The 27,053-nt window shown below is 44.7% G+C and overlaps 1 protein-coding gene across 3 annotated transcripts in view; it reads left to right on the top strand.

The window, feature by feature from the left end:
• The window catches only part of chm (lysine acetyltransferase chameau), a 147,221-nt gene that overhangs the window by 105,884 nt on the left and 14,284 nt on the right, over nt 1-27,053 (top strand). For all 3 annotated transcript variants that reach the window (XM_045753836.2, XM_045753834.2, XM_045753835.2), the window contains 4 exons: nt 2,486-2,635; nt 9,756-9,982; nt 19,701-19,887; nt 22,921-23,014. In XM_045753836.2, the coding sequence (XP_045609792.1) occupies nt 2,486-2,635; nt 9,756-9,982; nt 19,701-19,887; nt 22,921-23,014 (658 nt within the window). The remainder of the gene's footprint in view (nt 1-2,485; nt 2,636-9,755; nt 9,983-19,700; nt 19,888-22,920; nt 23,015-27,053) is intronic.

The raw sequence follows: 27,053 nt of genomic DNA, 5'->3' as shown, positions 1-27,053 counted from the left end.
ACCACCCCAAGGCGCTTCTCAATATGAAAAGTGAATATTCTTTTCAACTTTGTCATCTCAATTCTCGTCCTAGGTTTTTCAATTTGGTATCAATGTGTTCGCAATAGAATTCTCTACAGGACTAAATGCATATAAAGGCCAAAAGCCTGGCGAGAAAGTGAGAAAGTGAGAGCGTGTTACCCGGGAGCGAGCCAGAGCAATAAAATGTGTACACTCTTCACTTTGGACATCTCAATTCTCGTCTTAAGTCTTTCATTTTGGTATCATTGTCTTCGCAATAGAATTCCCTACAGGAGTATGCAAATATAAAGTCCAAAAGCCCGGTGTAGCACCCACAGTAAACAGAGAAAGTGACGTCATAATCCCAGTGAGTGCCAATAAAATGGGTATTCTGTTTTCAACTTTGTTACCTCAATTCTGGTCCTAGGACTTTAATTTTGGTATCAATGTATTCGCAATGAAATTCCCTACAAGCGTATATGCATATAATGTGCAAAACCGCAGCAAAACCTTCCCAAAAAAACGCTACTGTTGCCACGCTTAGGACTCAATGCTGAGTCCTCGCCGGACTTGCCCCTGTTTTGCGGGGGACTCAATGCTGAGTCCTCGCCGGGCAGAAGTGTTAAATTGGGAGAAGGCCACTGTTGCTGACCTGGATAATTTTAAATGCCTGCTTAATGGAAAACTTTATAATATTAACATTTCAGCTGATGCAATTGCCTCCACTAATCTTCAGTGTAATTTGCATAGGAACAATCCCTTGTGATTACCTCAAGGGGTCCTTAGACATGTTTCTCTTAGTAAACATTGAAACAATGTCACTATTTTTAAAATTTTGATGTAAGAAAATGCAGAATCTTAATTAATTTAACACTATAGCACTCTTTGAACAGCCCCGGGAGTCCACAATTTTCTCCCGAGTCCAAGTGTGTAACGCCTGTGTGCGTTCAATATTTAAAGTATTTGTAAAAAATTCAGTTTTTATCTGATCAACTTCGGGGCGGTTTCAACATGAGCGCCTTTAGATTGCGCACGATGTGATACCAAAATGAAAGATGTTCACACAAAAATTGATGTCAGAACACTGGAAAGATTATAAATACTTTTCTGGGGGGAGCCACATCGGCTCCCCGGAGTTATACAAGGCTGATATGCTAATGTCAGACTTTGGCATCAGTCATGTGTATGGAGTTCTTAGGGCCTACCGGGGACCATGGCCAGAACCTGGCCCCCCTCAGAGAGGCAAGGGGAGCAATGGCCTATAGAAACCACCATGTGGTTGGAAGCATTCTATGTCTGCCATCGACCGGGACAAACATCCAGAAAGGTAAGCATCCCAAAACAATCCCCTATTCTAGTAAAAATTACTACCAAAAGCCAAACTAGTGGATAGAACTCCCCAACAGAACACAAGCAAACAAGTATGACGTCACACGTCACCACTCCTCTGTCTGCGCAGCTCCCACCTCCCCGGGAGGGGAAAGGGGAAGCCCCAGACCTCTCATGTCGGCTATCCACCCATCAGTTCTGAGGCTGGATGTCAAAACACGTGAAAAACCGCCGACCAGAGGGAGGGAGGGTTGCCGGGGCGCCTCAGGGTCTCACCCAGAAAATGGTGTTTCATTACATTCAACACTAGTTTTCTGGGGGATGCCCCGTCGGCTCCCCGGAGCTAACTACCCACAGAGGAGGTCAAAGGGACAGATTCAGGAGGCGAACACCACGCACCCCTCAACGGAAAGCGAGACAACTGGCTACAATCTCCAACCCAAGGCGACACAGGCCCGACTTCTTCAGCACCATTCCTCTGGTTGTCTTGTGTGTGTTTTTCACCACCGGCCTGCTCGTACTCCTCCTGGGCCATCCTAGTCTCTTGACGGTTTTGGTCTTTCTCTCCTCATCTGGGTTCTTGGTTCCCCCATCGACTCATAATATCCTTCTTTAGGCAGTATTTTTGCTGGCTATTGTCTCCTGCTGCTGTGTAGGGGAGCTCCGGTGGCAGGAATTTTACTCCTTTGGCCATGGCTTATGTTTTGTTTATTTGTATCTTTCTTTTCTGGCAAAGAATGAGTTGTCGGGCTTTTAGAAGGGTCTTTTAGTGATGATTGGTTGGTCCAGCTAGGGAAGCCTTACTTGCTGTGCCTGGTGGCTGCCACTTATTTTATTTGAATCATTTGTGGGGAGTTGTTTGGCAGCTTTGAGGCTTCATTTTCTGTGAACCCTTCAGTTGTCTGTAAAGTTTCACTGATTTTCTGGATGCTTTCCCGGTGGGGTGACGAATTGTCACTCACTTTCTGTGCCTCTTGAGTGGGGCCAAGTTCTGGCTTTGGTCCTAGCAGATCAAATAGAAAGCTTGTGACTGATGTGACCCATTCAATGGAGCAGTCTCAATGAGATAGCTTCAGGAAGTCACCAGGCACCAGAAAAAAGTATTTCTTTTCATTCAACATTGGGTTGTTATGTTATAACTAACTACCTTCCACAGATTAGAGACTCTAGAGATAAGCTAAGTGAACCTCGCCCTGGTGAAGAAGAAATGGCTGACAGAGATCGACAGCCGGCCCTTCGTGGATACACTCCTGAGTGGGATCTTCATCTATTTATGGAGGCTCAGTCTGCTGCAAGTGAAAAAATTGTAAGTAATTGGTGTCTTCGTTTAATAGTATTTTAAAAGGAATAGTTGGTTAAAACACCAAATTTTGTAGTACAGTATTATGAATTACTGTATATCATGAAATAAACAATACAACCTTGCTGGATATATTAGAAAATGTAATTTGAATTCATATAATTTATACAGGAGGAAACTATCTTGATTTGTCAAATATATATAATGACTTGAAACATGTTAACAGTGATAGTTAAGGTTAATTTAGTATGTTTTACTGGAGTCCTGAGGCATAGAATGTGAGCCAGGTGTACCTGCAGGAGTTTTGAATCATTCCATACACCTATAAATGCCTTAAGGCACTATGTACACCACCAGTCGAGTACCTTAAGGCTCTATGTGCAGTAAAGGGGCTAATCAGGAATTCTACCTGCAGTCTGAAGCTTTGCAGTGCATCAGCTGTATTGCCTACAGTTGATAGATCTCTAAGTTTGTAATGAAGATTCCTTATTACAATAATTAGTTTGTAACAGTTGAATGGCAGCATCATAGTTATCTTGAGTGAGATCTAAATTAGAGATGTCCATTTTCTCTTCACCTTCTAATACACCTTATAAATAGATGAATTCAATAACTTTGGAGATTGAATCCTTTGAATTTACCATTATGTCAAAGGACCTCCTAAAGTTATCCCAGTTTTCATCATCCTGACCTTCAAAAGGTAGTAACTGAAAATGGTGGTTCAAAATGGTAGGTAACTTAGCTTCTAATGGGTTGTAGCTAGTGAAGTGGCTCTGGACAGAGTACTTTGTAGTATTGTAGTATTGAATTGTTTTAAAATTTGTATAAATTTGTCCAAATGATCTTCGACCTCTCCTCACATCTTTCCATTTTGGTGAGAAAGTTGCCTAATCCGTCTGCATTGACTTTCTCATCAATGAGGCTTGAAATATATTTATCAACAGTTTCTGATGCATGTTTTAATTTCTTTTGTGCTCTGTATGTGGTTTTCAAATAGTTTGGGAGTCACATATGAACTCTGAGCAAGTTGCTCGCACATCTGGAGTTGCCGGGTCACATGACTTGTGACTCACAAGTGACCTGTAGTACAGTGTTTGTAAACACCATTTTGCCTGATTTGTACTATTTGTACTAAAGGTCAAAATTACGGTTGTGTGTGTATTATTTTGAGTGGTAATCAGCATAACTGCTACCTCATCTTAGCTATGGTAAAGTTGCATACCTTACCATTCAAAAGTGTAACATAAATGTAACATAACTAAAATAGTTAATAGCAGTAATTACAAAATTTAAAGTAAAGATTATATATAAATCACTGCTATGTAGTACTCAGCACAATTCATGCTAAATGTTATATGTCCCACCCTAATGGTCAAGGAATATAATAATATAAGTATATTATAACCCTAATATACAAGGAATAGTATCAAATTTACTAGGTAATACAATATTGAGTAGAGCACCTAGCCTCAAGTACAAATTTAATTACTGTACTGTAGAAATCCTACTTTTTCAGACTGGCACTAAAACTAATGTGGTTTACACAGTAATGGTGCAGATTAAGATTGCTGCAAATAATTTGTAATTCTTTTTGTAATTAACTTATACTCCTCCCTAAACATCAAAAGTGAGAATATAAACAATCAAGTTGGTATTAAAGTGGTTTCTTAGTGACCTCACATTAGGCATTTATAGTACTTAATGGTGGTGATTAGCTTATCAGTAACATACCCTTGTGACTTCCTTGAGAGATGAACACACAATATATGCATTCAGGGCTGATACTTCCTCGGCCCCCATGATTGTAAGGTTTATTTGGTGCTGTTTCATCTCTGGGCTGCTGATGTGCCACCTTAAGGCTTTGTTTTTGGTCTCCCTCGCCTCCAGTTGTCAGGTGGGTGAGCTTCATGGTCTCCATTGGGACTGGGGGTTTTTGTTCCTGTGGCCGGGGGAATAGTTTCGTTCATCTGCAGCCGGCTCCCTCATTTCTGGCGAAGAATGAGTTGGTTGGCTTCCAGAGATGTCTGTTGGTGATTGATGCTTAGTTGGTTTGGCCAGGGGTGTGCATCATGTTCTTTCTCCAGTGGCAGCTCTTCACTGCTACCTTTGTGCCACCACTTCCGCTTCTGTGGACTTGTTGTGGGTTGATCTGGTTTCCCTGGATCCTTGTTCTAGGGCTCATGTTTCTCAGGTGTGCATTGTCATCAAGTCAAGCCAGCCTGCAGTCTACCCTCGTGCCATGGTGTTCTAAGTATACTGCTCTGTCGGTTGTATTTGCTAATATGTCCTGGGCATATTTGCAAAGACCCCACGCAGGAGTTTTTCATAATTGAACAGGGTTCTGGCAGCCAGGTATCTTGTGAATGTTCCCAGTCACCTGTGCTCTTCTGTGGCTTAGTATCATGTGGTGCTGGCAGAGCTGCTGCAATGTGGGACATTTGGGGCTTGACTCTAATTATTTAAATATTAATATAGTAAATTCAATTACGAAGGACCACCCACTTTTATAGTAAAAGAGGGAAACTGAGAAAATATGATCATTGGAAAATTCTAGATGAACCAGTAACTATGGATAAAATACTAGAGAATATGATCATTGAAATAATTAATGGGCTGTATAATTAAATGAATCAAAGCCTCAAACACCTACAATGGGGGGGGTATTACTGGAACTCAGTACGTCCAGGAACTTGTGTGGTTCGTTCACTAATCCAATGTATAATAATCTAATCCTATGAATACTTATGAAATCATTATCGTTATCATTAACACTTTCGCGCACCCCGCGTGCCACCCCTCGACAGGGCGATATGGGCCCCAGCGTGTCACGGAAGCGCGCGTCAATTCCGAAAAGTGTATACTCTCTTCAACTTTGTCACCTCAATTTTCGTTCTACGAGATTAAATTTGGTATCATTGTGTTCGCAATAAAATTCTCTACAGCACTAAATGCATATAAACTCCAAAAGCCCGGCTAATTACCCGCAGCAAGCAGAGAAAGTGCGAACGAGTTACCCGGGAGCGCGCAAACGCGATAAAATGTTTTCACTATTTTCACTGGTCACCTCAATTTTCGTCCTAGGTCTTTCATTTTGGTCTCAATGGGTTCGTAATAGAATTCTCTAGAGGAATATTAGCATATAAAATAAAAAAACCTGGTCACGCTCCAACCGCCGACGAGTTGAAGACGGGCCACGCGTTAGCCGTGAGTGAGCGCTCAGACACCTTCCCGCTACACTCCCAATTCCCGGCCACATATGTTTAGTATTATTTCCTGGTGGTAATCTCAATTTTCGTGTTACAGCGCTCATTTAGGTATGAAAATGTTCCTAATAGAATTCTTCAGATGGATATGTGCATATAAGAGCCAATTGAAGAACAACATTGCCTGTACAATACGGGAAAGTATGAACAAACAAAAATAAATAAATAAATAATAAAAAAATTTGCACTTACCACCTCAGTGTTGTGTGTTGAACATTTGTTTTATCCACTCCACCTGCTCCTGGAAAACGTTTCCTGCAGGGTCAACCCATGTTTTGTATAGGTGGAGTGGATGGTGGGAGTTAGTCTCACATGCTTGTACTTCTCCTGTACACTACTCAGCTTCTGCTTTTCATGCCTTTCTTTCGCAATTTTCTTCCTGGAAGGGCCTTGTTCATGATCACTATCCATCGTGGAGTAAGCGTAGATAGTTTCTGAAGCCGCAGTAAGAAATATAGCCACGGAAAATAGCCGAAATGTTCACACGTTTGAGACGCGAGGGGAGGCGACACCGGTCACAGCAGTGGAGCGAAAACAATGGGCCGACGGCGTGTGCTGCGCCGCCTGCGGGCCACTAGGCGCAACAAAGAAAATGGGAAGACATCGGCGCGCATTTTAAAACCAGTCCCCAAAAAATCGGATAAAAACCTGATTTTTGGCGAATTTTTAAAGTGGATGACGCAATGCTGCGTCATCCCCGGCATTACCGCCAGTAAACGGATGACGCAATGCTGCGTCATCCCCGAGCGAAAGTGTTAAGGGGAACATAGATTGCGAATATGTATAATAATAATTATAATAAACACATGTTAATCCAATGAACAGAGTTCTGCATGTAAAAGAGTACAGATAATAAATTCGAGGAATACAAAAGGAATCTTAGCTTAATGACGATTCCTTAGAAGTTAGTCACGACGCTTCCTCTGATTCTCCTGGACTCGTCATGGAACACTGGGAGTTGATTAACATGGGAAATGACAGCTCGGAGAATTCTTCACACACGCTGCAAAACAATTGTTTCCAGTAGCAACAGATTAAACTACTGGATTTCTATGTTCAATAAATGGATATTAATAATAAGAGAAAGATAGTGACCTGTGATTTTTAGTTGTTATACGTCGTCACGACAAGCTACCCAGCTATAAACCCGCCCCCGATCTGATGCATCAAACAAGGATAAGGTACTTAGCTAATATGGGCACTGTGTAAGTTAAGGCTTGCCGAAGGTCGTGTCCTAGGCTCTAGACTTGTCTATCCTAGATACTGACGCGCTCCACTGGCCGGTCACATGGAGTTACATAGAACCAAATTTAACAGGTTCCGTAAATGACACTGACACCAAGTGAAGGTATTGTCTGCAAGGTTCTTCACACCTCACAGTGGCGACTTTCTTCTGGAGATTTGATAGCGTTTACCCTGGTGGCTGGGTAATGGTGTCTCCTCGTGAGCACCACGTGAACACGTCTACTCGTGAGCGTTTCAACACGTGGACTGGCGTCTCTTCCGCCCCGCTCCGCGTCCCGCGTTTATTAACCAAATTATTTATTATGGATATTGTCATTTCTTGCAGTTGTGCTTGAAATGCTCGGATTAGGACGGGTTTATTATTTGGAGGAGTTAAATATTATTATTTGTCCGTTTTATGATAGTAAACGAACAATGGAGAAGAATTATAATCTCTCCAGGGCATTCACGCGTGACGTTAATTTTATTACTAGATAACAGCTATAACTATAAACGCTCTATTTGGCTTTAGTTGGAGATCAGTTTATCTGTAATTAATTATCACACAGAACACCGTTGTTTATGGAGAATCAAATTCAATTCTCAGGCACATTGGATATAAATGTGTTTATTACAATGGAATCTGACGCAATACTGGCGTCGGGTGACGTAAGAATTCTAGCCTTACTGTACAGATGTAATTATTAGTACATGTGAACTCTACGTTGGGTTAATTTTAATCACTACAATGATTAGTAGAATTAGTAGTAATTAATGAGAATACAACAGTGTTGTATTTAGTGTTGGAAATTTCCAACATGCAATTTGCATTCAAGGTTGATACTACCTTGGCTCCATTTCACAAGCTGTCTTGTGCAATGTTTCATCTCCAGTCTGCTCACGCATCAACTGTGCCTACTTGGTCTTTAGAAAGTGTTTTCTTGTTTCTTTCTTCGGCTTGGTTTACTGTGTCATCTTCAGTCCATGATTGTTTCTTCACGTCTTTGTTTTTGGTTTCTCTTGATTCTGGTTGTCATGTGGGTGAGTTTCATGGTCTCCTTTGATGGGGGTTTTGTTCTGTTAGTCCTGGTGGGCAGTCTGTTTGTCTGGAGCTAACTCCTTAATTTCTGCCTCAGCAGATGCTGTGTGGGTTGATCCTCTCACTTTGGTCCCGTGTACCAAGGCTTGTCTTTCTCAGGTTGTTTGCAGTGTTATTAAGTCTAGCTAGCCTCCAGTCTACCCTCGTGCCCATAATGCTCAGAAATTTGCTCTTCTCACTGTTGTGTTTGCGAATACTGTATGTCCTGGGCAAATTTCCAGGCGTGGGTGTTTTGGAGGTCGGACAGGATTCTCACGATCCGGTATCTTGTCAATGTGCCTGGGCCCTGGTGTCCTTGTTTAGCCTTGGGTCATGTCTCTCAGCCAGGAGTCTCTTCCTTGTCTTAGTTCCTGCAAGACTTCCTTCTCCTTGGTGATTACCCATTTGTTTTTCCTTCTTTGTGGGTAGTTAGCTTCAAAAAGCCACAGTGGGCTTCCCCCAGAAACAAGCGTCGAATGTAATGAAAAATCAACTTCTGGGTGAGCCCCAGCTGCATCCTGACACCCTCCCTCCCTCTTGGTTGTCTGTCATAGAACTCGTCAGTTCTATGACAAACCATGTGTCATAGAACTGAGGAGTTAAGTAGCTGGCTAATAGGAAACTGCCTCCATCTTCCCCCCCAAACATGGTGGGGAAGATGGGGCAAACAAGCATGCACTAGTATCAAGATATTTTAATTTTTTAAATTGTTGGGGGATTTCTTTCAGTAGTTCTCAAGGCTGCTGTCTTGTTTGTAACCAGCAGTGGTCTGATGTCTTGCTGACTTTCCGGGTGCCTACCATGGTGGTGGCATAAATAAATACATAAATCTCACTGCACCCTGCACCTCTGTGAGAGGGCCAGTTTCTGGTACTGGTCCCCAGTAGGCTTATAGGACTTTATGGCTGATGTGATCTAGTAGTTGGTGCACTATCAGTGATAGTAACTCCAGAAAGACACCAGGGCTCACTCAGAAACTGGTGTTTCATTATATTCAATTCTGGTTTCCCTTTTTCTCTGTAGCTCTTTAGCTGCAGGCAGCCACCATTCATCCCCTCCAGAAAACTAGCATTGAATGTAATCAAACTCTTCTTTCTGGTTCGGCTTCCGTGGCTCCCTGGTTCCTACCCACGTCCCCTATTCCAAGTGAGTCGGTTGGTGGTCTTGGGCTTCGAACTGACTGGTGTTGACATGGTTGCATCATCTGCAGAATTGTTTACAGAACCATTTGGTTCTTCATTTCTAGTTTCTCTGTGAACCTTGCAGTGTCTGTTTTACTTTGCTTTCTGAATGTTTCTTTGGTGAGGGTGATCAAAACAATTCCCTGCTCCCTGTGCCTCTTTGAGTTAACCAGATGTTAGCTCTGGTCTCCTGTAGGCTCTTAAGAATTTCTGGGGGTAATGTGAGTCATAGGTATGGAGTTATCTCAATGCTGCTAGCTATAGGGAGCCCTAGGGCTAACCAGAAAGAGGTTTTTCATTACATTCAGTGCTTGGTTTTCCATTTAACCTCTAAATTAAATTAATCCATCAGTTAAATAATTGTTTCTTTTTCTGAACAGGAAGATGACCTTAGAGGCCTTCCAGATAGTAAAGGAATCCGTTACATTGAGATGGGTCGTTATAAGATGGAGGCATGGTACCAGTCTCAGTATCCAGATGACTACAACCAGCAACCAAAAATATATATCTGCGAGTTTTGTCTTAAATACATGAGATCAAGAACTATATTGCAGAGACATTCTGCTAAGTGTGTATGGAAACATCCTCCTGGAGATGAAATTTATAGGTATGGGAAATGTTGTGTTGATGATTTTCTAGGACTTTTAAATAGCAGGTCTTTTCAAAACATATGTTATTTACCCAAGGAAAAATAAATAGTAGTTGGGAAAATTATTTTTCTCGGGGAAGTCCCTTCGACTCCCAGAGCTTATCCAGGCTGATATGCTAATGTCAGACTTTGGCATCAGTCATGTATATGGAGTTCTGTGGGCCTACCAGAGACCACGAACCAGAACCTGGCCCCTTCAGAGAAGCATGGGGAGCAATGGCCTATAGAAACCCCCGTGTGGTTGGAAGCATTCTCTGTCTGCCTTCGACTGGGTCAGGCACCCAGAAAGGTAAGCGTCCCAAAACAAAACCCTATCCTGGTAAAAATTGCTACCAAAAGCCGAACAAGTGGACCAAAAAGAAACAAGCAAACGAGCATGATGTCGCATGACGTCACACGTCGCCGCGCCGCTGTCTGCGCAGCTCCCTCCTCCCCGGGAGGGTGAAGGGGGAGTCCCAGACCCTCGCTCCAGCTATCCACCCTTCAGTTCTAAGGCTGATGCTAGAGGCAGAGGTCGTGTGCTCTGGCTCCAGTGATTTTTCAGCACTGTGCTTAGAGTGTGGTAGCTGTCTTCCAGGGGTGCGAGAGCCAGGAGTTATTCTACAGTACTCGAGCTGCATGCGCCTAGGTTACCTTCCCTAGGTGCCCCGTAAATACTGCCCTTGGGGCTTGGGGCTACCTTCCACAAGTTCCTTGGGTCCTGCTGTAATGATCTGGGGCTCAGCTCATTAGTTCTCCCTTCTCCCCTCCTTTCCTTCTCCTTCTCCCCTCCTTTCCTTCTCCTTCTCCCCTCCTTTCCTTCTCCCCTCCTTTCCTTCTCCCTCTCCCCTCCTTCCTTCTCCCCTCCCCTTGGCCGTCATTCGTCTCCTCCTCTTCCCCCCCCCCCTGTCGCCCATTTGTCAGGGTCAAGAGGTTGACCTGAGGGTAGGGTGGTCTTGGATACCTTGGCTTCTCCCACTCAACTTCCCTCTCTTTCCCTCTCATTCCCTCTCTTTCCCTCTCAGCAGCGGTCTTCCCCATACGAGGCAGAGTCAAATGTCCCTACTCCTATCTTAGAGGAGACAGGCTTGAACATAATTTATCAGTTTTGTAAACATTGCTCGCAGGTGCCTGGGGCCCCATAGAGGTGGGGCCCCATCAGTGAAGGTGATTGGCCTGAGATAAGGGCCAAGTCCTTATTGGCCCTAGAGAGCCAGACCTCAGGCGTACGTGTTAAATGGTTGGCCATTGCCAAAATAATGGGTGGAGCCCTGGGGCTGTATTAGATGGTGGGAGGAGTAATCCTTCCCAGCAATGAGTTGGAAAAACAAAATTTCATTAGTGTGTCTTGGGAGTGTATTAGGAACAGGGCCGCAAGCCCGTATCCTCGGGGCTGAGGGCAGCCATCAACATCTTGGCCGTGGTGCGGGTATTTAAGGTATAGTAGCACTTTAGTTTCGTGCCCTCAATAAATATCCATTGTGCCTCTAGGGAAATAGAATAGGTTATGTGTTCAAATTGTCTTCATTTACATGTTTCATAAAATAAATTGTATAGCTTGTCCAGTGGTCTTCACTTAACTCCCCTTTGATTTTTTGTTACTTTGCCATTTTTAGGTATTGTATTGGAAGCCCCCAGGTTCTCCTACAATTAATCGATACTAAAGTTGCCCTTGGATTTAAATTAGTAACGTAAATTACACAAACTAATTTTCCAAAATTTATTACTGAAATTCATACTACCCTGGGAGTCCCATGGTTGCTGATTCCTTGCCTTCCTGGGGGATCCGTGATAAGACACATTCAGGTATGGTTGGTCGGGAAGGTGGTGGCAGTGCAAATGTGTTTTGTTATTGTTTTAACTAATAACCCTTGTCCTTGGTGTATCTTCCTCATTTAATATTCCTCTTACATACGGGCAGTCCAGTGAGGGGTCATACTGGACTGTAACAGTGTTAAGCTGGGGTATTGAGTGAAGAGAGACAGAGATGTACAACAGAGAGCGTATATTATGATCACGAGAGATAACAAGATAACAGGATTAATACTGGGGAACATTGGGTTATTACAATAGAGGCCGTGGTTATTACGACAGGTTAAAGCGGTCATTACACTGCCTCTGCTGGGCTGTTTCACTGTTCGGTTTTCAGCCACCCTTTGGGTGTTTTGTCTCCCTTGTTTACCTTAGGGTAAGAGGCAGTTTGCACTGGTACGGGGCCAAGGTGCTGCGCAGCTTGTTTTCACCATTCTTAGCAGCTGGCTGTTCCTTTAGGTACGTTGTCCTCTTGCAGGGTTTTGTTTTTCTTTTTGTTTGTGCCTTGTGGGGGGGGGGGGGTCTGCCTTGCTTGCCCCTTGGTATCTGACCAAATAAGGTTTTCTTCTGGTGGTGCCCCCTGCTACGTCCACGTGAGAGTTCACGTCCCAGGGGTTCAGTTTTTAGAAGGTTGTTTGGTAGACTTGGCCGCCGGTTAGCAGTACCCTGCCTGGGCTTCCCTGAGCGTGAGTTCCGTCTCAGGACCCTGGGAATCCCCATGGGGGCGCATGGGTCCAATGGATGTGACCCCTGAGTCTCCCCCTCGCTTTGTGCGAGTTCGAGGGTTGCTCTGTTCCCTTGTCTCAGGGTGACTCATTGTTTTTGCCTCCGTCTGCTGCCTGTAGGGTCGGTGGCACCTTCGACCCGGAGTCCTGCGAGTTTTGTTGTTTGTTTGTGACTCGGTTACCTGGTCTTATACTGACTATGCGGGTGCAGGCAGCACGGGCGTTGTACGTTGGGTTCAGGTGGTTGCAATGCATTTGGTTGTTTTGCGCCCTGGAAACTCCAAGGCTGCCCCATTTTGGTTGTTGTGACGGGGCTTCGGGGTGTTGGTTGCTTCGGTTTTGTTCCTTCCTCGTCCCCTTGTCTTTCCCCTGTTGTGGTTTAGTCTGGTCCCCCCCCCCCCAATTCCTCCATGCATCCGGATCCTTTCCGTCTGTGGGTTCGGGGTCGGGGCAAGGATCCGATGGTCTTGAGACTCTGGCGGTCTCAGTGGTTTTCCCTTCCGGGGTAGCGACGGAGGCATTCGAGCCTGTTCCTCCAGCCGGGTTGTATGAGTCTGCCAGTGGGCTCCCTTCCTTAGTAATTTTCCGGCTGCCCCGGCCTTTTTTTGCGAGGCTGGGGCTTTGGGGGGATGGTTCGGCCCTGGGGCCTGCCGAGGAGGTTCCTGGGGTTGGGGAGGAGCTGACTTGGGGGGGCCTCGGGCCCCATTGGACCCCGCCGGGGTTTTCTATCCTCAGTGCGGAGCTTTCGGTTACGGGGAGTAAGGTTTTCCCTCCCCTCTCTGCATATGAGTTGTTGGGCGTCGGGCCCTCCATGGGTTCGGATCCTTGTCTCTTTGGGTCCATTCGGTTCCATCCTATCGGTGGGTACTTTTCTCCATTTCTACCTCCTTTTCTCTGGGGGTGGGACTTCTCCATCATGGAGGGGTCATGTTCCCCTATTATGGGGGTTTCTGCATGACTTTTGGTCTCAGGTGCGACTGTGACTTTGAGCCTTTGCGATATTGTTTGCTTCTGTGAGATCTCGGGGGTTCGGGAAGGCCTTCGATTCTTCCCGCATTATTGGAACTTCTGTCGTCTTCCAGTGAGACTTACCTCCGGGCCTTTTTGGACTTGTTGGTCCTCTTCCGTGCTTCTTGGTTTTCGATACTGTCTCGTTCTTTTGTCATTATATCTTCTCTCCGTGCTCTGTCTAGGCACTGCTAATATTTTGCAATACTCCTTGTTGGCCCCCTCCCCGCTGGGCGGGGTTGTGCGATTCGGACCACATGTGTCCTGCGCATGTGCCATGAGAGTTTGTTTTGTTGTGGATGGTGTACAAAAGTGCTGGTGTTCCGCGTCCTTGTTCTCTCGGGTGTTGACGACATGTGACGTCATGCGATGATATGCTTGTTTGCTTGTTTCTTTTTGATGAGTTCAATCCACTCATTCGGCTTTTGGTAGCAATTTTCATCAGAATATGGGTTTGTTTTGGGATGCTTTCCTTTCTGGGTGCCTGACCCAGTCGATGGCAGACATAGAATGCTTCCAACCACACGGGGGTTTCTATAGGTCATTGCTCCCCATGCCTCTCTGAGGGGGCCGGGTTCTGGCTCGTGGTCCACGGTAGGCCCACAGAACTCCATTCACATGACTGATAAGCTCTGTGAAGCAACCGGGCATCACCCAGAAAATGGCATTTCATTACAGTCAATGCTGGTTTTATGTGATCTGGGACAGATTCAGACATTAAATAATAACAATAATTTTCTTGGTTTTGAAAACAATGTCATAAATTAATTAAATGCAATAAGTATGGTTCAGAATGTTTTAGCTATTTCTAGGAGGGGCTACCCCCTCCCCTCAGTAGTTTCTCTAGCACTGGAGCTGAAAGCCTTAGGTGCTCACATCTGATCTCTGAGACCCACTCAAGCCTGCCGGGTACCTGGACCAGAATCTGGCTCCCTACAAGGTGGGGAGGAGCCCCCCTACAAGGTGGGGGGAGACCCTACAAGGTGGGGGGGAGCCCCTACAAGGTGGGGGAGCCCCTATAAGGTGGGGGTGGGGAGCCCCAACAAGGTGGGGGGGGAAGCTTAGGGGATCAGAGTTCTACTAAAAATCCACCAGAGCAAAAACACATGAAAGCAAGGAACTGCTTGAAGGAATTAGTAACTCAGAGACAAACAAGGGAAATAGTAATTGCTGAGAAAAAAAAGCCTTTCATATAATGAAATTCCATTTTCTGAGTGAACCCCAATCATTCCCTGAAGCTGTCATATACTGATACAGTAACATCGACTAGGTCATATCAGTCATGGAGTTCTATATGCCTACTGGGGACCAGCACCAGAACCTGCCCCCCCGCCCTCCCTTACAAAGGCGCAGGAAGTGGTGACATTTACTGATTTATGTATGCCACCACTGGGAAAGGCAAGGCAATCAGACAAAGTCAGCAAGTCAAAACAAACCAATGCTGGCTTAAATAGAGAATGCAGCCTCTAAGTTCACCAAAAGAACTCCCACAACTACTGTGTGAAAACAATCAAATTCTTCTGGAACTACAGCAAACTTGCACAGACCACCTCTGCCAGTCATTTGGGGGAAAAGGGAAAGGCAACCTATGGTCAGATGGCATCTTCACCCTTAGTTTTAGGCAGGTGTATCCAACTTTTCCCCCTTCCTCACCCAAGACAACCTGAAAGGGAGGGAGGGGATCAGGAATCTTACCTTGGAGTTTTTCTGGGGCTTAGCATCCCCGCAGCCCGGTCATCGACCAGGCCTCCTCGTTGCTGGACTGGTCAACCAGGCTGTTTGACGCGGCTGCTCGCAGCCTGACATATGAATCACAGCCTGGTTGATCAGGTATCCTTTGGAGGTGCTTATCCAGTTCTCTCTTGAACACTGTGAGGGGTTTGCCAGTTATGCCCCTTAAGTGTAGTTGAAGCGTGTTGAACAGTCTCGGGCCTCTGAAGTTGCAAGAGTTCTCTCTCACAGTACCTGTTGCACCTCTGCTGTTCAACGGGGGTATTCTGCACATCTTGCCATGCCTCCTGGTCTCATGTGGTGTTATTTCTGTGTGCAGGTTTGGGACCAGCCCCTCTAATATTTTCCATATATAGATTATTATGTATCTCTCCCGCCTGCACTCAAGAGAATACAGATTTAGGCTCTATAGTTGGTCCCAGTCGTTTAGATGTTTTACTGAGTGGATTCTAGCAGTAAAGGATCTCTTTACGCTCTCTCTTTACGACCAGGGAGCCGAGCGGACAGCACGCTGGACTTGTGATCCTGTGGTCCTGGGTTTGATCCCAGGCGCCGGCGAGAAACAATGGGCAGAGTTTCTTTCACCCTATGCCCCTGTTACCTAGCAGTAAAATAGGTACCTGGGTGTTAGTCAGCTGTCACGGGCTGCTTCCTGGGGGTGGAGGCCTAATCGAGGACCGGGCCGCGGGGACACTAAAAGGCCCCGAAATCATCTCAAGATAACCTCAAGATAACCTCCAGGTCAGCAATTTCTCCAGCTTTGAAAGGGGCTGTCATTGTGCAGCAGTACTCCACTCTAGAGACCACTAGCATCTTGAAAAGTATCATCATCAGTATAGCATCTCTAGTGTGAAAGGTTCTGGTTATCCAACCTGTCATTTTTCTTGCAGTTGTGACAGCTACTTTATTGTGTTCTTTGAAGGTAAGGTCTTCCGACATGAGTACACCCAAATCCTTTACATTGCCTTTTAGTTCTATGTTATGATTTGACTGCGTTTTGTACATGGTTTCCGTTTTTATATTTTCATTTTTTCCGTAGCACATGAGCTGAAGCTTATCTTCGTTAAACACCATATTATTTTCTGTAGCTCATAGAAAGACCTGATTTACATCTGATTGGAGGTTTGCCATGTCCTCTATGTTATCTACTCTCATGAAAATCCTAGTGTCATCTGCAAAGGATGGCCGATGGCCTATCCTGACCAACAGAAGGTTATGCCCCAGTCTTACCCAACTACATCTAAGCTCTAGAACAAAAGCCCTGAACCCAAAGAGGTCCATAATGGGTTATCTGGAGGTTATCCTGAGATGATTTCGGGGCTTAGCGTCCCCGCGGCACGGTCCTCGACCAGGCCTTCTTTTTGTTACACACCCCCAGGAAGCAGCCCGTAACAGCTGTTTAACTCCCAGGTACCTATTTACTGCTAGGTAACAGGGACATCAGGGTGAAAGAAACATTTTGCCTATTTGTCTCCGCCTTCACCGGGGATCGAACCCAGAACCTCAGGACTACGAACCCGAAGCACAGTCTACCCAGCTGTCAGGGGTTGACAAGATGTAGCCGCCGAAGACAGGAACTGGGAGACAACGTCTTTGGGGAAAGAGGAGCAGGAAATAAGAGAGGTGGACAGGAGAGTTGGGTAGGACAGGAGAGCTTGCATGTTGAATCAAAAGACTAGGCCAACACAGCCTGTCAACATGCAAGTTAGCAGGTAAAGAACGTGGCAACTGCCTTTCAGAGCACGGGAATATATAGCTTGGGGAGTTCACCCAATGCTGCAACAGCGAAGGCCAACATCCCCACATGTGGCCCCACTGCCGAATGCTCCAAAATCTTCCATGAGCCAACCAATATGTAGCGCAAGGAGTCCCAGGACACGCATAATGGAACCCAGATGCAGAGTGGCGCAAAGGTCTGCAACACCACAAGCATCGCCGTCAGGGAAACCTAGGAGTGGAGCTGCATGAGACCAATGTCCCAAGAAAGAGCAGGAGCCCGAGCTCAATGCAGTCATTGAGAGGTGTAAAAGACAGGCCACCAGGAGCACCTGTAATGCAGTCGACACCTCATGCCACTCCAGAGTGCAGGTATGATAAAAACTGTGCCAAACCCTAAGTGAAAACAAGGGATTGTCTGGCAGCCAGGAGGTGACCTGACACTCACTACCATAAGAGAAGAACTGAGGGTGTTACAGCAAGCTGTAAGCTTGTTTTGTTTCATTGACTCTCTGGATGCCACCCTCAGTGGGTGAAGACATGAATATATTCACCAAACCTTTACCTTGTGTGCCTCCACTCCCTGCACTTCGTTAAGGGGGGCAAGGTTCTGGCTCGTGGTCCCTGGTAGGCTAATAGAACTCTGTGACTGATGGCACCTAGTAGTATGGCACACTATCGACTATCGGAGATAGTAGCCTCTGTGAGCCTCAAAGGACTCATCCAGATTTTTTTCTCCCACTTCTTGCAAGAATTAGTAATTTTGTTTTGCGTGCATAAAATTCCAGTGGGAATGCTAGTCTTTTGTTTTTATTGTGGTGGATTTTCTGATTTCTGGAGGATGATCTGTGGTTGTCTTGGTTTCCTCCTCCACTTCCCTGCAGATATGTTTATGATCACTGGTTCCTTGCTTGGGTTTCCTATGATGTAGGTTTTGGAGGTCTCATTTTAATGGTAGAACCTGCTTTGGTTCCTGCACTGAGCCAGTGGCTATATGCTAGTTATCAGTTCTTGTTTTCTTTTTGGGATTCTACATGCTGTGTTTGGCAATTCAATTCCCCACCTTTGGGGGCCGCTGGAGTTTTCCCATGGGTGGTCCATGAAAGTTCCCTTAACCTGCTGGCTTTGGTTTCCTTGGTGTATTTTGTTCTTATGCTGAAGCCTCGGTATTGAGTTTTCTGTTTTGACTTGTTACTTGGGAGGGGAAAGGGACATTTCTCACCTCAACTTCAGGTCTAGTTGAAGGTACAGTACTGTATCTTGTTCTCTGGTGGGTATTCTCTTGCTTCAGTCATAGGATCTTTATATGTCATCTTCCTGTTCAAACATTTTGGGGATCAGTGCCATTGTGCCCTCCTGTTACTTGAGCTGTTCACAGATGCATTGTACCTCATCTGGGAGTTCTTCTTCTGCTGTTGCCATGCTAGTTAAGGAAGATGGACTCCTTGTCTGTGGCCGGCATATATCACACTCTGGGAGTCTGTGGCCATCTGGATGATACTTCTGAATATTATTCTCTTGCAAGATTGCTCTTTGCCTTAATTCAAAAGGTGGTCCAGTGCCTCAACCTGGGAGATTTGTTTATTCCCTTTCTCAATAGAGTTGGACCCTGTGGATAGTCCGGCTTTTGGCTTCTCAGAATTTATTACTCTTGGCGGTTCCCATTTGGGGTGCATCAAACATCCTCAAGGACGGTTTTCTTGTTTTAATCTGATCTCAATGTAGTAGTCATACAATGAACCGTTCTTCCTCTGGCTTTGTAAGACATTCAACCGCTGCAATTAATTGCAGCTCTTGGTCCATGTGGCATTCTTTTCATATCATGAGGTTCTAATTGTGGATGCCTTTTGGCTTGACCTTTACCTCTTCCCTCTGGTGTGTTGGCCCAGTTGAAACCTTTTACAGGTCGAGTCTTCTTGCTGGCTTCAATGTAACCAGTTGTCCCAGTCATCTTGCCTTTCCAAGTCTTTGCCTCTCTCAGCAGATTGGTGGTATGACTTATCTGGAAGGTTTGAGACGCTTTCTGATCATCACAGGTGGAGTTTTATGTGAGAGTGGTTTTATGCAACTAGTGGTTGAACCTTGACAATGAGCATGTACACTTTTCACATCTTGTTGCATATATTGCCCAAGTACTGTAGTTTCTTGTTTTGATGTGCTCTACCTTTCACATGGTCTTTCATTTGGTAGTACTGTATGGTAATTTTGTATCCCCAGACTTCCCTTTTGTGGGGTTCATGATTCATTAGAACATGGTGTGGTTCCCAAGTTTGGAATGTTCCATGTGGATAGCTTAGGAAGCTACCATACAAGTTACTAGAAAGTAACTTTTCATTACATTCTCCATTAAAAAAAATTCCCAGTGGGTGTGGTATCTTGTGACACCCTCAGCTTCTATGCCTCTGATACAGGATTATAGTCCCTGCTCCCAGAAGGCTATGAGATAGTCTGAGATGCCTGCTGCAATGATATTGGCCCTGAGGTACCAGCGTAAGCTCTGGGGAGGATGGGGGGGGGGCCACTGTGACCCAGAAAAGAGCATTTCATTATATGCAAATTTTAGTTTGAATTTTGTAAATTCACTTTGTGAGGATTCCCAGATTAAATTCCTCGCAGAAATTGAAGTACAACTGTGCATAGTTATTACATGGGTGTATTTGCCACAAATGAACTCCAGTTGACCATTTATATTTTCTTCCTTACAGAAAAGATAAGTTATCTGTATGGGAGGTGGATGGCAAAAAGTACAAGATATATTGTCAAAATCTGTGCCTACTGGCTATGCTTTTTCTTGACCACAAAACGCTTTACTACGATGTTGAACCATTCCTCTTTTATATTATGACTCAAGCAGATGGTGAGGGTTGTCACATAATTGGCTATTTCAGTAAGGTATGTAAATGCATTTTATTATATTTTAGATCATAAATTATCTTCTGAACCACTTTACTAGTTCACGTTCTTGAGAGCCCGAATGGTGGCTCCCTCAAGCTAGCTCCCTGAGGTAGCTCCACAAGTAGGTCACATCAACCCTAGGAGTTCATATTGCCTACTGGAGACCTGAGCCAAAATCTGGTCCCTTATTCCCTCACCGAGGCACAGGGAGCAGAGGATTATTTTCATCACCCTCACTAAGGAAACATTCTGAAAGTAAGTGAAGCAAAATAGCTATCTGTTTGGTTCACAGAGAGAAAGAAGCCAAGCAACAAATGACTCGGTAAACAATCCACCCAGCAGTTTCATTGAACCCACTGGTTAAACACATCGACCACTTTATGTAGGGCAGACGTAATTCTGTGTATCTCTGTATTTATGTCTATAGGTTAGATTAGCATTTTATATGCACTACGATCACCTTCTGTGGTTGGTTGATCAATAAATCCCTGAACTATATGTTTAACAGATCTCTCACCCTGTCCATGGAGGACAGAAGTAAATGTATATTTGCTGGTTAGCATTGTAAATGTGTGGCCATGTCTGTGGTAGAAAATAAAAAAAAAAAAAAGCTGCTGCTAGGTGGCAGCACCACTGGAGCACTAGCTCCCTATGTCAACAGAGCTCAGTCCTGTTGCTGATGTCCCCATGTGGACTGCTCCTAATTTGCCAGCCTGCAGGTTTTTGAACTCTAGATAAGTGTGGGCCATAATTTGAACTTGTGGGGGTCTTTTACTTGTATTGTATCTTCTTCTAAGGTTCAGTGATAGCTTCACGTGTGTGTGTGTGTGTGTGTGTGTGCACAAGCCTCACTTGTGTGAATTTTGGTCAGTTTTTGCCTCAAGCTGCATATCATTAGGGCTACCTTTCCTGAGGTGCTCATTTGGCATTGCCCCTACCCTGACTTGAATGACTTTTGTGGTGGGTTTGAGAGTTCATGCTATAGTAGCCAGCCTAATGTGTAGGTTGCCTCACCCAGTCCTGGTGGCTCCCTGACACCCTCCTTTCCTCAGTGCAAGAGTGGTGTTTCCATCATCATAAAAACTGATGGTAGAGCGGCAGGCTGGCCCGGCCTGCCGCCTCCTTCCTTCCCTCCAAATGATGGGAGGGAGGGTGAGCGAGCTAACTCAAGCTAGTTTTAGTCATTTTTTTATCGTTTATTTACATATTTATATTTTGTTGGAGTTCTTTTGGTGGGTTTGAGGCTGTGGTCTCATTTCTAACCATGTAGTAGTCTGTTTTGTTTCATTAACTTTCTGGGTGCCTTCCCCTTGGATGGTGGCAGACATGAATAACTTCATATAAAAGGTTTCATTTCCAAAGCAGGCATTGCCAGTGCCACCTGCTTCCTGCGCCTCTCTGAGGGGGGGGGGCCACATTCTGACTCGTGGTCCCCGGTAAGCCAATAAAATCTCTGCAAATGATGGCACTGATTCAGTGTAATAGCTTCAGGGAGTCAATGGGCTCACCCAGAAACTGGCATTTCATTACATTCAATGAGAAAATCCACCAGGACTGTGAGGTGGCGCAAACCTACGACCCCGGCATTGCCAGTCGCATACTCAACCACTGGACCACCGTGACTTGTGAAAGTCATACTACTTGAGTGTCATCAGTCACAAAGTCCTGTTTAGCCTACTAGGGACCACAAGGCAGAACCTTGCCCCCTCAGAGAGGCAAAGGGAGCAATGGCCATGACCACTTTACTTTTAAAGTATGTCTTCTTGCCATCGACCAGGGAAGGAACCCAGAAAGGGAGGTGAATCAAAACAAACCACTGGCTGATGTGATGATGAAAAGTGCGACCTACATCCCTGGCACCCACCCTCCCTCCGGTCAGCGGTTTCGTTTTGCTTTTGATGCTCAGCCTCCGAACTGTAGATGTGAGTAGCCGGCGCGGGGAGTCTAGGGCTCCCCTCTCCCAGGAAGGGAAGGGCTGCGCAGATAAGCGGCATGGCAGCAGTTCTGCCTCTCTGCTCGGTCTTCAGTTGCAATTTTCTTACCAAGTGGGGTTTGTTTTGTTATGCCTACCTTTCTAGATGCCTAACCCCAGTCGATGGCAGATATGGAATACCCCTAACCACATGGGGGTTTCCATTGGTCATTACTCTTTGTGCCTCTCTGAGGGGGCCAGGTTCTGGCTCATGGTCCTCAGTAGGTTGAACTCCAATTGACTGATGCTCCAGATTAATATATCGCATATCAGTCCAATAGTTCTAGGGAGGCTATGGGGCTCACCCAGAAATTGGAGTTTCATTACATTTAACGCTGGTTTTGTTGTTATTGTTATTATTATTATTATTATTATTATTATTATTATTATTATTATTATTATTACTACTACTACTACTACACAGAGTGATCACACTAACGTGACTGCATCAATGAGAAAATCCATAGGAGCCGTGATGAGGGTTCGAACCTATGCAGTGGGTGTTCCACGCACACTCCCTAGTCAACTAGGCCATGACATGTTATAAGGATTGCAACCTGGAGTTCTACTGAACACACACAAGGATTTCCTGAGAAGTAGAATTGTAGAAGCCTCAGGAAATCCCTGTGTGTTCAGTAGAACTCCAGGTTGCAATCGTTATACCTGTACCATGTTGTGGTCTAGTTGACTAGGGCGTGTGCATGGGAACACCTCCCACAAAGGTTTGAACCCTCGTCACGGCTCCTATGGATTTTATTATTATTATTATTATTATTATTATCATTAGTAGTAGTAGTAGTTGTAGTAGTGGTAGTAGTATTAAGAATAATTATTATTTAGTCAAGTCATATGGTACAGTATTTCAAAAGGTTTGTTGGGGTGGAAGTGTGACGTGCCAAGTAACAGTGTTTCTTGGTACTGTTCTTGACAAACAGACAGACATTTCCATTGATAGATATAGATATATAAATATAGATGTGTAGATTAACAAAGAGATATATTGTGTGTGCTATCTCAAAGTTGACTAATTTGTTGGTTCTGTTGATTCCATGTTTCAGGAGAAAAACAGCTTCCTCAACTACAACGTGTCTTGCATCATGACACTTCCACCTTACCAGCGGCAGGGCTTCGGCAGACTCCTCATAGACTTTAGTGAGTGTTCCCCTTCCCAATCCCTGCATCTCACACTTTATATATACATATCTCTCTGTTACTGGGAAAACTAACACCCTTAAACACTCTCAGAGATATCTGTTGGTTTTTATATTGAAAGGCAGGTACTTTCTGGAAGGGCTGAATGGTGGCTTGCTGTAGCTAGCCGCACTGAGATAGCTCCACGCACATGAGTCACATCAGATACAGTTGTCCTTAATAGCCTATTTTTAGAGCCGGAACCAGGACCTGAGCTAAAGAACCAGAACCAGGACCTGAACTAGACCGCCAGAACCAGGACCTGAGCTAGACGGCCAGAACCAGGAACTGAGCTAAACAGCCAGAACCAGAACCTGAGCTGGACAGCCAGAACCAGGACCTGAGCTAGACAGCCAGAACCAGGACCTGAACACCAGAATCACGATTGTGAATATATTGCTCAGAAACCTATAGTGACAAAATCACCAGAGCGAAACAGACTGGTATCAGGTAACCCCTGGTGACAAAGATCGTTGTGAGTGAACTAAGGCAGTGCCGCCACCTAAGTAATCTGTGTGTGACTTTACCACAGTGTACCTGTACCACAGTGTACAGTGTAGTGCATGGTACCATATAACCTGCAGCCGCCAGCCACCGCCGCCCTCACTGTACCACGTGACAGTCACCACCCTTACTCACCGCCAGTGCCAAGAGTGTGTGCATGTGTCTTGTAGACATACAGTACACCCTACTTGCGAGTACCCTCTGTGTCTACGAGTGAAACCAGCTGTCAGGCCACCTACGAGTTCTTGCATAAATGTGTCTGAGTGAGTGAGTAAGGAAAGGTACCTTATCTGTAAGTACAAGATCTTGTCATTGTTTTATTGTGTCTGTGTTGACCTGAGATATCAACCACAGTTCTCACCTTCTCATACCTGTCACAGGTTATAGGTGAATCGACGGTGTATGCGTGTTATCTGTGTGGTATCACGGCATTTCACTCGTCTGTGAATGTGAGCTTCACATACACCACACATTTAGTTATTGTGTGATATTATTGTGCATGTTATTGCCTGTCCCATTGACAGTGCCATTGTGTTTATTGCATATCATCATTACCCGAGTATCCGGTTGGAACTCTTGTGATCCCTTTGCATACACGCAGTTAGGTTGCCGTGTTAATGATTGGCTGTCAACTGTGTTAAGTTAGGTGTTTCGCCACGAGTGGATCAGAGTCGATTAGCCAGACACCAAGAGTAATGCAACCATAGCCTTTCTGACACCAATCTAAAGTAAATCCAGCACCCTTTGTATTAGTGGTTAAGTTAGTAAATAAACTACTGTTAAGCTTTATGCGGTGTTTCCATTGAACTACTACTGAATACTGCCGATCAATTACTCAAGCCTTCAGCTCTAGGGGTCTTCAACACCGAGTTGCCTAATTCACTAAACTATAAATGTGATGAGGACCCTGAGAGTCTCTGAGAGAGTAACCCTGAGAGAGTAAAGTGTTAAATCATTGAGGAGATTCCAACGATCAACGTGGAGCAGGACCAGGTGAGGCTAGTCTGAGAAGAGACCCTCAAGGACTCTAACTCGACCTTACCTGGTTGATACCTGGTTGATGGGGTTCTGGGAGTTCTTCTACTCCCCAAGCCCGGCCCGAGGCCAGGCTTGACTTGTGAGAGTTTGGTCCATCAGGCTGTTGCTTGGAGCGGCCCGCAGGCCCACATACCCACCACAGCTCGGTTGGTCCGGCACTCCTTGGAGGAATAAATCTAGTTTCCTCTTGAAAATGTCCACAGTTGTTCCGGCAATATTTCTTATGCTTGCTGGGAGGACGTTGAACAACCGCGGACCTCTGATGTTTATACAGTGTTCTCTGATTGTGCCTATGGCACCTCTGCTCTTCACTGGTTCTATTCTACATTTTCTTCCATATCGTTCACTCCAGTACGTTGTTATTTTACTGTGTAGATTTGGTACTTGGCCCTCCAGTATCTTCTAGGTGTATATTATTTGATATCTCTCTCGTCTTCTTTCTAGTGAGTACATTTGGAGGGCTTTGAGACGATCCCAATAATTTAGGTGCTTTATTGCGTCTATGCATGGCGTATATGTTCTCTGTATTCCCTCTATTTCAGCAATCTCTCCTGCTCTGAAGGGGGAAGTGAGTACTGAGCAGTACTCAAGACGGGACAACACAAGTGACTTGAAGAGTACAACCATTGTGATGGGATCCCTGGATTTGAAAATTCTCGTAATCCATCCTATCATTTTTCTGGCTGTCGCAATATTTGCTTGGTTATGCTCCTTAAACGTTAGGTCATCAGACATTATTATTCCCAAATCCTTTACATGCTGTTTTCCTACTATGGGTACATTTGATTGTGTTTTGTTAAAGGTCCTCATTTTTACCGTACCTGAGTACTGTACCTGGAATTTATCACTGTTAAACATCATGTTATTTTCTGATGCCCAGTCAAAAACTTTATTAATATCAGCTTGAAGTTTTTCAATGTCCTCAGCCGAGGTAACTTTCATACTGATTTTTGTGTCATCTGCAAAGGATGATACGAAGCTGTGACTTGTATTTTTGTCTATATCTGATATGAGAATAAGGAAAAGCAGCGGTGCAAGGACTGTACACTGAGGTACAGAGCTTTTCACTGCACTTGGACTAGATTTTATATGGTTGACCGTTACTCGCCGAGTCCTGTTTGACAGAAAACTGAGTATCCAGCGTCCTACTTTACCGGTTATTCCCATTGACTTCATTTTGTGTGCTATCACGCCATGGTCACATTTATCGAAAGCCTTTGCGAAGTCCGTGTATATCACATCAGCATTCTGTTTTTCTTCTAATGCCTCAGTGACTTTGTCGTAGTGCTCAAGTAGCTGTGAGAGGCACGATCTACCCGCTCGAAATCCATGTTGGCCTGGGTTGTGAAGGTCATTGGTCTCCATGAAATTGGTGACCTGACTCCTAATCACTCTCTCAAATACTTTTATGATGTGCGATGTTAGTGCAACTGGTCTATAATTTTTTGCCAATGCTTTGCTCCCTCCCTTGTGTAGAGGGGCTATGTCTGCTACTTTAAGTGCATCTGGTAATCTCCCCTGTGTCCAAGCTCTTCCTCCACACTATACTGAGTGCCTGTGCTACCGGCACTTTGCATTTCTTTATAAATATTGAATTCCATGAGTCTGGACCTGGGGCCGAGTGCATGGGCATGTTTTCAATTTCTTTTTCAAAATTTAGTGCGCTCGTGTTTATATCAGTTATATTTACAGGGGTTTGAATATCCCGCATAAAGAAATTGTCTGGATCTTCCACCTTCATGTTGTTTATTGGAGTGCTAAACATGTCCTCATACTGCTTTTTTAGGATTTCACTAATTTCTTTATCATCCTCCGTGTATGAACCTTCACTTGTACGAATAGGTCCAATACTGGCAGTGGTTTTTGCTTTTGATTTCGCATATGAGAAGAAATATTTTGGATTTTTCTTTATTTCCTGAATTGCTTTCTGTTCTAACTGCCTTTCTTCAGTTTCATATGAGTGTTTCAATTTCCACTCGATTTCTTCAATCTCCCTATTTAAATTATTCCTTCTTTGACGGGAAATTCGTGTCTGCATAAGCAGTTCTGTTATTTTTTTCCTGCGTTTATAGTGTCGTCTGCGTTCTCTTTCTACGTTAGATCTCTTTCTGGCTTTCCTCAAAGGAACATGTTTCAGACAGACTTGATACGCTTCTGAAGTCAGTTTTTCTATTCCTTCTGTAGGACTTGTATTACTTAGAACAGTTCCCCATGGAATGTTTGTAAGTTCCCTGTTTATTATCTCCCAGTCTATCCTTTTATTATTAAAATTGAATTTACTGAATAGCCCCTCTCGCTTTATCAACGTTTTAGGTCTATTCTGAGTATTGATGGTCGTTTGCACTTCAATGAGTTTGTGATCTGAGTATGTGGTATCTGATATCGTAATGTCTCTGATAATGTCTTCATTGTTCATAAAGACCAGATCTAGAATATTTTCATTTCTCGTTGGCTCCGA

The sequence above is a fragment of the Procambarus clarkii genome, chromosome 33 (genome assembly GCF_040958095.1).
Source record: "Procambarus clarkii isolate CNS0578487 chromosome 33, FALCON_Pclarkii_2.0, whole genome shotgun sequence".
Lineage (NCBI taxonomy): Eukaryota > Metazoa > Arthropoda > Malacostraca > Decapoda > Cambaridae > Procambarus > Procambarus clarkii.
This window is presented reverse-complemented; position numbering and strand designations above follow the sequence as displayed.